The sequence below is a fragment of the Andrographis paniculata genome, unplaced genomic scaffold (genome assembly GCF_009805555.1).
Source record: "Andrographis paniculata isolate CXL003 unplaced genomic scaffold, ASM980555v1 Contig60END, whole genome shotgun sequence".
NCBI classification, from domain to species: domain Eukaryota; kingdom Viridiplantae; phylum Streptophyta; class Magnoliopsida; order Lamiales; family Acanthaceae; genus Andrographis; species Andrographis paniculata.
In genome coordinates, this window is record NW_026137596.1 from 74,229 (window position 1) to 89,828 (window position 15,600).

Here is a 15,600-nt window from a genome sequence, read left to right on the forward strand (position 1 = left end):
AATGTGAAAAGATATTTTTGACTAATGTATGGATATATAAAAAAAGGGGATAATTATAACATATAAAAATATTATGTATTTTATTTTTTTGTGTAAATTTTTTGTATTAAATTAACATAGACATATAAAATTTTATATGAATAAAAAATAAAATATATTATTTTTTAATAAAATAATTATTTATTTAGTAGTAATTTGTGAAAGTTAAGATTAATTCAAATCCTCGTAGCTGAGGTTATTATGAATTGAGAATCTATATTTTTTTTTTTCAACGATGTCGAACCCTACAACAATTATTTGAAAATTTAACTCCTCCCGTTACAAGTTTAACTCCTACACCACCGGCCATCCTTCTACTATCATTTTTACAACAATGTATACTTTGGTAAATCCGAACGTACCCAATCGGTGAATCATGTGTGTTCACAAGTAACATCTGAAAGGTGCGTTGGTAAATAAGATTTGAAAGCGAGTTTGAATCTCACGAGTTTGAAAGGTGTGTTTACAAAAACTTCTGTTGCCAATTTCATATTGATTAAATTATTCAGTTCATTCACCGCCCTGCCCCTGCCCCTGCCCCTGCCCTAGATAGATAGATAGATAGATAGGTAGATTAGCAGATAATGCCATCCCCATCCATGTGCATTCTGTATTTCTTTTCCCTTAAAAAACAATTGGTCAGCACTCAGCAGGCAGGCGCAACTCAACTCTCACTCCCTCACTCACATCAAACTCCATACATCTTTGACCCCTCTCTCAAATCTCAATTCTCCTCCTCTACTCGGGATCGGGATCGGGATCGGGATCGGGATGATAAGATCATCGCTCATCCTCAATTTCACTTCGCCGCTCATGCTAAATCCAATTCATTCTCTTAAATCCGCAAACACGGCCTTCTCCCAACACAAAGTTGGCGTCCCCCCATTCTTCAGACTTACCAAACTATTCTCGTCTTATTCCATTTCCCCAAACGGCGGCGATGAAGGCCCCCGCAGGGATTCTGTTCAACCACTCAGGATTCCCACCCACTGGATGGATCCTTCAAGAGCTGCTGAGGTAGGTAGGTATATATATATATATTGTTAGAATAAAAAATACGAATTCTGTAAGAATTTGTTCATAATATTTATAATGATCTATCTACAAATCATCTAAATAATTACTATAAATATAATATATCTTTTCTAAATATATTTTAGCATATATTTCTTTGTTATTTTGTATTGTGTTTTCTTCCGTTCATGATAAATCAATATATTTTCTTTTGATATGTTTGAAAAGTTGAAATTTTGGTGTAAAATAAACAGACCTGAAATAATACACTACAGTTAGTATTGGCCATAAAAAAATATAACAATAAGTTGGGAACAATTTTTCTTGCCAACATAACACTGCTCGAGAAATGGATAAATTTGAAAGGTATAAGACTATGCTCAATATATGACCGAGCGAAGCTAACCACAATAATATATTTTCTTGCCAACACAACGATGCATAATATTTGGATTGCTATTGGTGTTGGTATTGTAATGCAGGCAATAGTTATTTAGGAGCGCTATGGAATGATAGTAATAGTCTAATAGAGGAGATGTAGTGTAGAGAATTTTGTTGTTTATTACTTTGGAGCTTAAAAGCTTGACCAAAACTTCCTACCGGATAATGCTAATCGATATAATCACAAGGTTACAATGAAATTTCTAGTTTCTCGAACAATAATTTTGAATTGTATAAATGTATGACACTATAGCATAAGTTGTATAGTGTGGAAGATGTCTACCAGATTTTCTAGAAATTAAGACATATTTTGTGATAGTAAGTGAATCAAACAATGTGCAACTCAACTTATCTCCTACATATCACCATTGGCAGGAATCAAAATGGCTTAGAGTGAACCTTCAAAAATGGTTGGATGACGAGTACTGCCCCGAAGCCACTAATATAGAAATAAGCAGAATTGCTGCCGACTCATACTACAGATCGCTGGTGGAAGGAAGTGCTGATTTAGGAGAGATATTGTTAAAAATGGCTGTGGAGTTGGAATCAATATCATACCAGGAGAGCTTCCATGGAGCATTCTCCTCCGCAAATGCTGCAGTGAGTCTTATTGTTGATCGAGTTATGCTGCTGGAGTAATTCATTTTGGCTTGGCTTGGCCCTTGGTCTGTACAGTAGTAAGTAGAGGTACTTTGAATGAACAATGCAGACTAGGAAGGACCGGACCGGACCAAGTGTCTGATTAGATTGTTTCATGGGGTGAGGCTCCCGTAACTTCTTCGATGGGAGGGAGGGAGGGAGGGAGCTGCTCCTAGTGTCTGATCAGTTGTATTTGTATTTGTAAAGATATTTGCATTTTTATTTGTATTTGTGGGTGCTCCGCTCCAGTAAATGGTGGTTTGGTTTGGTGCTTTTAAATATATAAGGTGTCTGTCTGTCTGTTTGAGGCCAAGGAGTGTATGGTATATAAGGACATATGGTCGAGGCCCTAAATAAATAGTCGCTCAGAGTGGAACCAACTATTGAGACTATTTACTAAAAACATGATGATTCCTATTCAAGTGTCAGTTTGGGAGACGAGCTGGCTGTCTGTCTGGGTCATCATCTTCTTCTTTTACTAGTTGCTCGTGCTGCTGCGCCTTCCTGCCTAGAGTAGAGGCCCAGGCTCGACAGTCTTGTCTTAGCCACGAGTGTAGAGCATGCTTAGACACGTTGCTACTCTTTTATTTATTCACCATGGCAGTTGTTGGACGATATAGATGAAGGCTTCACCAAAAAGCTTAATCGATTGAATCGAGCAATTTCTGCAACAGCAATGCAATGTAAGTGGAACATGGTAAGCTGATCCTCTTTCGGGCAGCTGCATTTTCTCATTTCAAAAGATGCATTAACAGAAAGAGAGGGGATACACCCAATCAATCAATCACTCACTCCCCCTCCAGTCAGTCCCAGCCAGGATCACAAAATTCTTTTACACGTAACAACACCTCACTCAGCACTTCATTCATTCACTCTCTCTCCCCTCCACACATGATCTGGCAAATGCACATCGGCAATGCTGCAGAAGACATGACTAACTGACTACTGACTACTCTCGCTAGCATGTGCTCCTCCATCATTGCCTCCGCTGGCAGCAGATAAACCCCCTTGATACGCAGGCGGCGGCGGCGGCAGCGGCAGCGGTGCAAACATTGGTGGGGCACCGCTTATTGGGGTTCCAGCACTTCCAGGAAGAGGGGCTGTGGTAACCGGTCTCTGGTGGCCATTCATCTGACCTGGCACCGGTGGTGCGCCTGGAGGAGGCACCATCTGTGGCATGGGCATGGTCTGCGGGGTAGCTGCTGCATAACCTCCTTTAGGAAGATGAAGAAAGTATAAGTTAAAAGGCACGCATTCTAGCATCTATCTATCCATCTATCGACATTTCTAGTATAAGTAATTGCTGCAATACTAATATTATAATAATATTATTATTATTATTGTTATATATGAGTCATCTATGTTTTTCTGAATCCCAACAAGTGCCTTCTAACAATAAATTCTAGTAGTAAGTATATGAGATGTGCTCAACTCCAAAACAGACAAAAAGTTACCATAGGTATTAATGATGTTACTGGGAGTTTTAAACATATCTTGTATCATCATCATCAAAGAAGTGTGCAACTCTTAAAAATACGAGAAGAAAACAAAAGGTATATATACTCTGTTACACTACTGGGGGGTGGGGGTCTGACTTTGACATACCTGGACCTCCTCCAGGAACAGGTCGCGGCAAAACTGGAAGTCTAATCCCTGGAACTAAAGGTGCACCAGGAGGAGGAGGCAACTGTCCAGGAATTGGCGTGGGTAGAACTGGAAGGCCAGGCCTCAGCGGGCCATAAGGAGTCACAGGCGGCCTAAATGCACCTAGATGTTCCTTCACTTTCTGGTCTATCAGACTTTGATTTAATTGTGCTTCGTACTGCTGATAATAATTTCTCACGTTTGCCTGCAGGGCATATACATTTATAAATGTATTGATAATAGTACTATATAAGGAAACAGATGAAGAAATCAAAGGGAGGACAACACCTTGTGCTTGTATCCTGCATTATGCTGCTTTCTAACTGAGGGCTGCAGAGATCACAACTCCACTAGTTTCAATATATGCATCACGGACCATGGACAACGATAATTGAAAGAAAGAAAGAAAGAAAGAAAGAAAGGTTGCAGTTTTAAACTTAATAGACAATGAAACAACAATGATTCAATTTCCGTCCGTGAATATTGGCCGGTGTTTAGTTTTGACATAATTTCCTTTATTATATATATATTCTTTAAAAAAAAATTAAAGTGCAGATCAAGGCAGGAGCCGAGCCTAGCCGACACAACAAAACAATTCCAAGAGGAAAATAACAGGCAAAATCAATGATTGTATGTGTGTATATATAAATTCTGGCAAAACAAGGTTGAAGCAAATTCTCTCCAACCCGATGGGATAGAAATTATAGAAAATGAATGAATTAATTGTGCACCAATCTAGCCAAACTTTCTTTTACTACCCATATAATTCCTTATATGTATTTATGGTGTAGCAACATAATTCATGGTGTAGAGTAGCTTACCTTAGCTATGTAATTAGCTTAATCTTAGCTATATAATTAATGTAGTGTTGACCATCCTCCCTATAAATGTATATGTTATGTAGATGAATAATATCACCAATACCTTGATTACCTTTCATGGTATCAGAGCCTCACAAAGCCTAACAAGCTATACCAACATTGAATCCATGGCCTCTTTATCAAATTCTACTGTCATCCAAATTAACGCTGCCCAGCAGCTTCCACTCAAACTCGATGAGACAAATTTTCCCTCTTGGCTATTACAAATTCAGACCCTCTTATTTGGACTTGATCTCCTTGGTCACATTGATGGCACAATTCAGCCCCCTCCAAAGATGATTTCGACCAATGAAAAGGATGGCAAGGAAGTTCCAAATCCAGAATACTCAACATGGGCAAGGCAGGCTAAACTGATTATCCATGTCATATTATCATCCCTAAGTCCATCTCTTGTACCCCTAATTGTGAGGGCACAAACATCCTTTACGGCTATGGAAACACTCACTAAGGTTTTCTCCAGTCAGACAAGGTCGAGAGCTGCGGCGCCAAGAAGAAAGCTAGCGACAACATTGCAGGATAATGTGAAGGTAATTGAATATCTTCATTTGATGAAATTTATCATGGATGATCTTGCTCTTGCTCAAAACCCGATCACTGAAGGCGAACTCATAGCCGCTATCATGACAGGCTTAAATTCAGAATTTGACACTATTGCAACAGCCCTAAAGGCAAGAGAAACTGAATTGTCATACACGGAACTTTTTGAAAAGCTTGTCGATCATGAAAACACCACTCGACAGTAGCAGCACAAGGTGTACCTTGCAAATCTGGTTCGAGCAAATGGAAGGCAGGGGCAGCAACATTATCCTATTGAAAATCAGCCCCAGAGACATTCTTACCGCGGTGGAAACAACAAAAGTAGAGGAGGTTATCATGGCGGTAGACATGGCAACAATCGTGGTGGTGGTTTGAAAAATAGAAACAGGGCAGTTTGTCAACTTTGCGATAAGCCCGGACACACAGCTAAAGAATGTTGGGGCAATTTCAGAAATAATCCAGCGGTAAATGCAGCACAATTTGGTATGACTCCATCTTCACAGGCTTGGATAATGGACAGTAGAGCATCTGCCCATGTAACAGGAGACGCCAATACACTGACAGAGTTTACAAATTTCGGGGGTCCTGAGGAGCTCACTTTGCCAAATGGTTGAGGTTTGCCTATCACAAAACTTGGTAAAACACTTTTACCCACTAGTTCTAGACCTTTGGTACTTAAAAATGTCCTACATGTCCCTAAAATCTAAAATAACCTAATATCAGTTTCTCAGCTAACCAAGCAAAATAATGTCCGTTGAATTCTTACCTGAATGTTTTCTTGTGAAGGACCTGAGCACGGAGGCGCTACTAATGCAGGGACACAAATTACGTAGTTCCGAGACAGTCAATATTCAAATTGGTGCCCCAAGTTAGTCATTTCAAATTGCTTCGTAGAAAATAAGTTGTGGCATAGACGCCTAGGTCATCCTGCCACTAAGACTTTGAATTCTATGTTAAAGTCACTTGGTTTAAGTAATAAAATTCATAACTCCAACCGAGAATGTAATGCTTGTCAATGTTCAAAGCGTCATAAATAGCTCTTTGGCGTTTCATCTTTCAAAAGCTCAAAACCCCTCGAAATTGTGTTTAGTGATGTTTAGGGAAGCCCTGATATTAAGTCTATAGATAATTGTCACTATTATGTTGTATTTGTTGATCACTTTAGTCGGTTCTCCTGGATATATCCCATGCGTTTTAAATCTGATGTCAGAGAAATTTTCATCAGATTTAAGAACACTATGGAAAAGTTCCTGGGTGAAAAGGTTATTCAATTTGTTTCTGACAATGGGGGTGAGTGTCAATCCTTAGAGGCATTTTTTGCTCAAAATGGTATCTCCCACACAAAAACGCCACTGCATACTCCCGAGTACAATGGTGTCTCTGAAAGGAAGCATCGGCACATTGTTGAAACAGGTCTTACACTGTTAAAAGATGCTAATTTACCTAGTAGCTATTGGACTTATGCCTTTAAAACATGAGTGTACCTCATAAACCGAATGATTTCAACAAGTTTAGGAAATAAATCCCCCTATGAACTCCTCTTCAAACAGAAACCGAATTATCAAAAACTCGAGGTGTTTGGATGCTTATGTTACCCATGGTTAAAACCATACAATCCAGGAAAGTTACAATCCAAGTCTGCCCTTGCATATTTTTAGGCTAGGGTGATAGTCAAAGTGCATTTATTTGTGAGGAAATTGCCACTTAAAAGGTCTATTACTAAGACATGTCAAATTTTTTGAAAATACATTTCCTTGTGCAAATAATTTGGACAAAGACATTGATCGAAGTGCAAGTAATGATTACAAGGTTGTCTCCAACAGTAGTGACGCCTCACTGCTCGGGCTCGACACAGGTATCATTTCTTATCCTATTCTTCCTACCAACAACACAGCACACCACACTCTCACAGAGTCATCCACTGTCACCCCAACAGAACCGCGCAATGCAAACCCATCCGAATCACGTGCTGAATCAATTGCTCCAGCCTTGCCAATGCCCTTCACCACGTCACCACCTACACTTCACCGTGATATAGAACCTGCACCAAACTATTCAAACAACCCTCCATCTGAATCAACTCCTCTCCCTAATACACACCCAGTGGTAACTAGATCCAAACTTGGTATAACCCCAAATATCAGGCTAACATTCTTCTCAAATTTCCTTGCCCCAAAACTCTTGAACCAAGGAATGTGAGCCAGGCACTCCAAGATCCAAATTGCAAAAGTGCTATGCAGGAGGAATTTGATGCTCTTGTCAGAAATGACACATGGACACTAGTACCAAAAGAGGCTTCAAGCAATATTATAGGAAATAAATGGGAGTTTCGCATCAAACGCAACGCTGATGGTTCCATTGCACGACTCAAGGCGCGGTTGGTGGCGAAAGGGTTTCATCAACGACCTGAGCTTGCTTATCATGAAACTTATAGCCCAGTGGTTAAGTCGGCAACAGTTCGAACGGTGCTTACCATTGATGTCTCTAGATTTTAGAAATTTAGGCAATTGGATGTGAACAATGCCTTTTTGCAAGGCACTCTTGATGAAGAGGTGTATATGGATCAGCCACCGGAATTTTGTGATGCGACACACCCTCATTACATATACAAACTCAACAAAGCCATATATGGGCTCAAGCAAGCACCTCGGGCTTGGTATACCGAGTTGAGTAAGTTTCTTCTTGATTTTGGCTTTGTCAATCGAACTACTAATGCTTCCCTCTTCGTTTACCACAAGGATGGGATCATCTTATATTTCCTTACATATGTTGATGATCTTATTCTAACTGGAAATAATGATGAATTCCTTGACAAATTTCTTCGAAAAATATCGCGAAGGTTCTCCCTTAAAGATCTGGGCGAACTTCATTACTTCTTGGGAGTGGAGGTTACAACAACGGTGTCAGGTATACACTTGAATCAACAACAATATGTATTAGACATTTTGGAGAAATTTGATATGTTGCAAGCAAAACCTTCACCGACTCCTATGCAAGTTCCACGGTGTTAAAACTTGATGATGGTTCTGAAGAGACAAACTCGACACAATACCGTCAAGCTCTTGGGTCCCTTCAGTATCTTACGATGACACGGCGTGACATAGCCTTTGCTGTCAACCAGCTTTCTCAAGTGATGCACATGCCAACAGCCAATCATTGGGTCAGCTTGAAAAAAATCCTTCGATATCTTAAAGGGACTAGCAATTATGATTTACACATCAACAGGTCATCCGACTTTGTGATAGTGGCCTACATGATTCTGATTGGGGACGTAACTATGTTGATAGATCATCAACTACCGGATATGCCATTTATGTTGGCAATAATCCCATCTCCTGGAAAAGTTCAAAACAACGGGCCGTTGCCCGATCATCGACTGAAGCAGAATACCGAGTCTTGGCGAATGCTGCTGCTGAAGTAATATGGCTTCAAAACTTGCTTCGTGAGCTTCATGTGCACACCAACTCTCCACCAAAGTTGTTTTGTGACAACTTCGGCGCTACATACTTGAGTGCTAATCCAATGTTTCACTCTCGCATGAAGCACTTGGCCCTTGATTATCACTTTGTCCGACAACGAGTCTAAAGTGGGGGAACTAAAGGTTCAATATATCCCAACTAAGAACCAGCTAGCTAATGGTCTCACCAAACCTCTGTCTAGGCTGCGCCTTGAGTTTCTCGGGCACAAAATTGGTGTAGACAACAACATCATTTTGTGGGGCGCATAGAAAAGGAATAAATTATTTGTGCACCAATCTAGCCATTCTTTCTTTTACTTTCCAGTATTTAGGGTGTAGCAGCATAAATCATGGTGCAGAGACTTAGCTATGTAATTAGCTTAATCTTAGCTATGTAATTAGCGCGGCGTTGACCATCCTCCTTATAAATGTATGTACTATGTAGATAATAATATCACCAATACTTCAGAAATTTCCTTAAGTTGATTCACATAGTGGATGCGATGCGTGCATACATTATTCGTAGCATAAGGAAAAGGGAAGGGAGGGGAAAAGAAATGAGAGAGAAAAAGGCTTACGGAATCATGCGTGAGGTAAGTGTCACAATAGTCGCAATAGTACCTGGAAGCGGGGAAACATCCAAAAGTCTGGAACTAAAGCAAGCGCCGGTAAAGAGTGATATGATTGACAGCACACAAAGATACATATAGACGGGCATACCTGGGCATGGCGGAAACGAAGGCAGATCTTCTTGGGTACCGAAATCCAAATCGAGAAGGAAGGAAGCAGCAGAGCAGCGGGATCGGAAAGCAAAACCAAACCAAACCAAAGGCAAGCCCTAGCCCTAGCCCTAGACCCTCGGTAGTTATTAGTTCTAGGCCAGACCAGATAGGTGAGAAAGAAGAACAGATTGAATCATTGAGAGAGGAGGAGGATGTCGAGTTTCAAAAAGCGTGCGTGCGGCGTAAGAAGTTGCTACTAGTTTCTTTTAAACGCGCGCTCTCTCTCTCTCGCTCGCTAATAACAACTGCTACTCTACTCCGCTCGTGTTGTGCAAGACAGACACGCTTTCTGGCTTTCCTTTCTGCCCAGCCCAGCCCAGCCCAGATCAGACTTGGGCCGGGCCGGTCCATCATCAACAAATTAATAATACACACATCCCCTCTCTGGGCTGGACGATGAAGTAGTACTACTTTTAAATGAAATCAATCGGAAAAGGGTAGATTCCGATCCGAAAACAAAAAGGGGGAGAGAGGGAGGGGGTAGTTTAGAACAGCACTGATTTTTACAATTTGGTCTCCTATACTTATTATTATACACTAGTATTACTTAAATAAGATTCTAATAAATAACAAACAAGAGATTCGTCTTCTTGGTCATTATTCATTTATAATTTATAATTTTCTACTCCCCGCACTTGTTATTCTTAGAAGCAGTTGCAATATGCCCCCTTGTTACTTTTTTAACCTGTCCTGTGCTGTCCCTCCCTCCCTCCCCGGCGCCAGTGAATAATTCTGAAAACAGGCAGGCAATCGAGGAGGAGGAGGATGAATGAAGGCCAAATGTGATGAATGAGATAAGGAACGAATGGTGGTTGGTTACAGCATGGACCGAGGAAGACAGCATAATTGATCTCATCTCATCTCATTGGTGCAACAGCCAAACGGCTGATGAATAATAACAGTAACAATAATATAAATCCAAGAGCAAGAAGAGAGAGAGAGAGCACGAGCACAAATAGAAATAGAAATAGAAATAGAAATACAAACCCCTCCCCCCCCCCTACAACAATGCTGCAACTCCTCCTCCTCCTCCTCAAAAATGAAAAAGTGATCCATCCATCCATCCATCTATCTGAATCCAGCCGCAATCCTCTGCATCGGAGAAATCAAGCCCTGCAACTCCACCAGAGACTGCTGCACTCTCATCTCCTCCTCCGCGTCCCGCTTGAGGTTCCTGATGTGCCCCCTCAGCTCCCCGCAGCATCTTATGTCCTCAGCCCGCACTTCAACCACCTTCTTCGCTACCCTCACCAGGAACCCTGCATACCTCGCCATCGTCGCATACCTCTGCACGAACCCCAGCAGCGCCCCGAGCTCTTCCCTGTCCAAGTTCAACACGCACTTCAGCAGCTTCTTCCGCGCCACCAGCTCCTCCATCACCGCCACCGCACTCTCTGGATTCTTCCCCTCCAATGCTGCCACCAGCGCCTCCTTGTGCCTGAACTTCTTCAACAGCTTGTCGTGCTCCGAAAATCTCACTTTCTTGGGCCTCCTAATCAGGTAATCCCCCTCCCCCGGCTTCTGGTTCTGCCCCCGACTAAAGTACCTAAAATACGAAGGCCCCAGAGGCCGCCGAGGCTGCTCTTCCTCGACAACCGCCTCCCACCCCATGTCACCTCCGATGCCCTCCTCCTCCTCCTCACCCCCCCTCGCCACCTTCCTCCTCCTCCCCACATACAAGGTCCCTTTTGAAGACCCTATCACTCTTGTGCGACAATCTGCGGAAAACCCCACCGACAACAGCGGCTCGGGAAACCTCATCGAATAGGTGATCTTGAACTTGGCGTAATCAAAGACCTTCATATACCCATCCAAGGAAACGCTCAAGATCCTATACTCCCCAGCCGCCTCCCCGCACTCTTTCCCAACCTTACCCATACAGAGTGCAGTGACAGTCTTGTTGTGGCTTTCCATGGAGTATAGCAACTTACCTCCTCCAATCACATCCCAGATTTTCACAGAATTACCTCCCGCGGTAGCAAGCAAACCGCCAGATGGCAAATAAATCACGCTTTCCACTGGCTTCTCGTGACTCAATTCCATCACAGAGCCTGCTGCTGTATTTGACGCCCTCAAATCCCAAAGCCTAATTCTATGATCATAAGACCCAGAGGCAAACAGTTGATCACTAGCCGGCGAAGCATCGCCGCATCGCACATAATCCTTGTGCCCTAAAAGTTCAGATATGCACTTTTCGGTCGTGACGTCCCAATACTTAACAACCGAGTCATCTCCACCCGAGAAGAGGTGAAACTTATCGGCCACGTGAGGGTAACATACCAGGCGAGTACCAGCGGCGTGACCTTTCAAGCGGCGAAGATGACTGCGCGACTTGGCCTCAAAGACGTGGATGGTGCCTGTTAAATCTCCGGCGGCTAGGAGTTTCCCGTCGCAGCGGAAAGAGGTGGAGGCGGCGGCGTCAGAGAAGGCGGTGATAGAGGATTTGAGGTCGAGAGTTTTGCCGGAAAAGATGGAGATACTGGCGGAGTGGGCGGCGGCGAAGTCATGAGGGGCAACTGGGGAAAAAGAGAGTGAAGTTAGGGGAAAAGTGAAGGAATTGGTGTGGATATCTTTGGGGGTCTTGAAGGATTTCCAGTACTTGGATTCCGGAGAGGGTGCAGTTGGGGAGAATGAGGGTCGGAGCTTGGGTTTTACGGCGTAAGTTTCTGCCATGGAATGGAGGAGGAGGATGAAGGAGGGTGGGTGGGTCGGCAGGCGGCGGGAGGGAGGGAGGACGCCGTTTTAATTTAGGGTTTTGTAGTTTTCATTCAAGGTCCCAGGCTTCGGCGTGTTTTAGCCTACTGTTACGATCCAATACGGAGTAGTAGTCATAATTTATCCTTAAAATTATAAAAATTTAAGTGAACTTTCTTTTTTTAAAAGAAAATAAAATATTTTATACAATTTTACATAGTCTACGAATAAATAATATTTTAAACCAAAACAACAAAAAAGACTTTATCACCTTGTATGAATCACTCTATATATATATATATATATACTTCCTCCTTTCTTTATGTACTCTGTTTTTTATTTTATTTTCTTAATTCACAAGTTTATATTTTATAAAAAATTATTAATATTAAATCTATTTAATAAATATAAATTAATTTAATTAAATTTATAATTTTTAAAATAATAAATGAATATTTTTATTTTTTATAAAATTAATTTATATTAGTTATAAATAAACAAAATACTTTTTTATTTAATTATATTCTATAAAATTTTATATTTTGTAAAGTAATGTGTACATTATATATATTTCATTGAAAGAATGGTACTTAAAATATTTAAATATATATTCTAAAAAATTTTAATATTATATACTAATTTTTATTTTAAAAACACTAACACTGTTACTCACATAAAAATTAATAATATAATTGTTGATGTATTTTTTCAATAATAAAAAATAAAATTCGAAAATATGAAATTATTTTCGAATTTGATATAATTAGTGTCTGAGATTAGGAATCTGTTAAGATACATAAATAAGAAAAATAAAACTAAAGACTGGAAAATAAAGTGGTGATCCCAAAAGCAATTCTCTTGAATTTGATGTCGATTGAAGATGTCTTTTTTCGAATAGCACCGGATCCTTAAATAACCCCTTAAAGAAACGGTTTGAACCACCATTTGGTCGGTTACAACAACTGCTGTCAACCGTCCACCAAGTTCTCCTCTGTTGGCACGTGTTGCAACTTCCTTCAACCATTTGCCGGTTGCAACTTCTTCCAACCCCCAGAACTGCCTCTCACGACTTGAACCGTCCCACAAATGCCTTTCGTCCTACCTGCATATCCACTGTCATGTCCCTTCTTGCCCAACTTCGTTTCGCCCGACCTATGTGCCACCCGACCAATTAAGAGACTAACCGGTCACCAGACCAAACGATTCCTTGGCTACCCCATCAAGCGACCACCATTTGGTCTCTTGTCCGACCACGTATCATCCGTCTCATTCTTCTTCGCCCGACCTCACTTGATCCGAACTCCGCATCAACCGACCTCCGCATCGTCCGACTCAACCGACTGCAGACCGCCCGACCTGCTCAACCGACTTTGGACCATCCGACCTATTTAACCGACTGAGAATCAACCGACCACGGATCAGCCGACTGAGAACCAACCAACCGTGGATCAACCGATGGCGAAACAGCATCCTCCGGTCGCCTTATCTCCTTAGATGGACGGCTGGTCCAACCGACTTCCTTTTGACTCTGCTACCATACCGTCTTACCTTGGCCCGTCCGTGGGCCAACCAACCAACTTTCTTTGGTCGGACTGCAGACCAACCGACCAACTTCCTTTGGTCAGACTGCAAACCAACTTTCTTTCGCCCGACTTCCTCTTTCAACCGACCTCTGGGCAGTTTGGCTTATATTCAGACACGTCCAAAATCCTACTGCCATTATTAATTATTATTTTTTTTTTTTTTGCTCAACAATAATATTATTGTTGAAGTATTTTTTTCAACAATAAAAAAGTAAAATCCGAAAATTGGAAATTATGTTTGAATTTGATATAATTAGTGTCTGATATTAAGAATCTCTAAACACCGTATAATACATAAATAAACTGAAAAATAAAACTAAAGACTAGAAAATTAAATGATGATCCCGAATCACTTTGTTGTTGTGTGAAGATCATTGAAGATAATTTTTCAGAACAGACCCGAATCCTTAAATATTCCTTCAAGAAAACGTTTCAGAACCGTCGTCTGGTTAGTTACAACAACCGTCCACCAATTCCTCCTTTATTGACACGTGTCTTTAACCGTCTCGTCAAACGCTTCCACCAGTTCCAGAACTCAACTGGCCCGACCGACCGCCTTTGGGCGCCTTACTTCTTTAAATGGACGGCTAGTCCCGAACGAATGCTCCAAAACGCCCATCATGCTTCAGACAGACTGCAGGCCGACCGACTGACCCAAACGTATAACCCAAAGATTGACCCACCGACCATTCCAGAGACTAACTGGTCGCTAGACCAAACAACTTATTGGTCGCCCCATCAAGCGACCAACATCTGATCTCTCCAGACGATTCAATGGTCGCCCCAACCAAGCGATTGAACTACTGTTCACTTAATTAGGCTACTAATTAACAGACTTTCTTCGCTTGGTCCAAACTCCGTATTGGCCGACTCAACCGATGGCGGACCAACCGACTGCGAACCAACCGATCCCACTGCAGCCCATCCGACCTGCCTATCCGACCGCGGACCTTCCGACCTGCCTATCCGACCACGGATTTTCTGACCTGCCTATCCGACCGAGGACCAACTGACTTGCCTGTCCGACCACGGACCTTTCGACCCACCTGACAGCGGACCTTCCGACCTACTTATCCGACTGCCGACCAACCGACCTGAGTGCATCTTTTCTCCTTTTCGTCCGACTTCGTGTCCTAACTTCTTTTAAGATCCTGCTACCATTATTATTATTATTATTTTTTTTTTTTTTTTTTTTTTTTTTTTACGTAACAATTATAACATATAATATTTAATTTATTAAATCATATTAAATAATATCATAATATATTATTATTAATTTATTAAAATAACATTATATATTATATTTTATACTCCCTCCGTCACGAACACTATGCAATATTTCCTTTTTGGTATGTACCAAACACCTGCAGCATTTTCAAAATAGAAAATAATTAAATATATTTAATCTCAAATTATCCTATTTAATACTACCCACCTATATCAAAAGTAAATGTTGTTATTTGAGACTGAGGAAGTATCATTTTTAAAATAATATTTATAAAAAGCCATTTCATTTAAAAACAAACTCTCTATACTATTATTATTGTATATTCATATACATAAACCCGCAATCGCCGCTATCCGAAAGTGCGTATCGGGTAAACTTCCAATCGAACCTAAAACCCTAGAAATCAGGTCCAATGAAAAAGTCACACTAAGCAAGTGACATGAGGCATTGGGAAACTTCGGTCCTTCCTGCAATATAAATCACCATTATCTATATTTCTTTTTCTTTTTCTAATTTTTTTGTGTTAAATAATTATTTTAATAACAATTTATATTATACTTAAAAATATTAAGTTTTGAGCGTGGCGATGTCTAGGCTCACTCCAAGATCAATCATATACATAAAAACACTCCTACTACTACTTAGCATCATGTATTATTAG

At 41.0% G+C, this 15,600-nt stretch overlaps 3 protein-coding genes across 3 annotated transcripts; 1 reads left to right on the forward strand and 2 right to left on the reverse strand.

The window, feature by feature from the left end:
• Positions 1-631: 631 nt before the first annotated feature.
• Positions 632-3,060, forward strand: LOC127260007 (uncharacterized). The gene is made up of 2 exons (XM_051287634.1): positions 632-1,056; positions 1,870-3,060. The coding sequence occupies exons 1-2, from the start codon at positions 811-813 to the stop codon at positions 2,131-2,133; spliced, it is 510 nt and encodes a 169-aa protein (XP_051143591.1). The 5' UTR covers positions 632-810; the 3' UTR covers positions 2,134-3,060.
• On the reverse strand, positions 2,818-9,625 carry LOC127260006 (U1 small nuclear ribonucleoprotein C-like). Its single transcript, XM_051287633.1, has 5 exons — positions 9,373-9,625; positions 9,231-9,273; positions 4,066-4,107; positions 3,739-3,982; positions 2,818-3,347 (listed from the first exon to the last, which is right to left on the reverse strand). The coding sequence occupies exons 1-5, from the start codon at positions 9,378-9,380 to the stop codon at positions 3,076-3,078; spliced, it is 609 nt and encodes a 202-aa protein (XP_051143590.1). The 5' UTR covers positions 9,381-9,625; the 3' UTR covers positions 2,818-3,075.
• A 645-nt stretch (positions 9,626-10,270) lies between these two features.
• On the reverse strand, positions 10,271-12,205 carry LOC127260005 (protein SLOW WALKER 1). Its single transcript, XM_051287632.1, has one exon. The coding sequence runs from the start codon at positions 12,105-12,107 to the stop codon at positions 10,503-10,505; it is 1,605 nt and encodes a 534-aa protein (XP_051143589.1). The 5' UTR covers positions 12,108-12,205; the 3' UTR covers positions 10,271-10,502.
• Between the last annotated feature and the right edge of the window lie 3,395 nt (positions 12,206-15,600).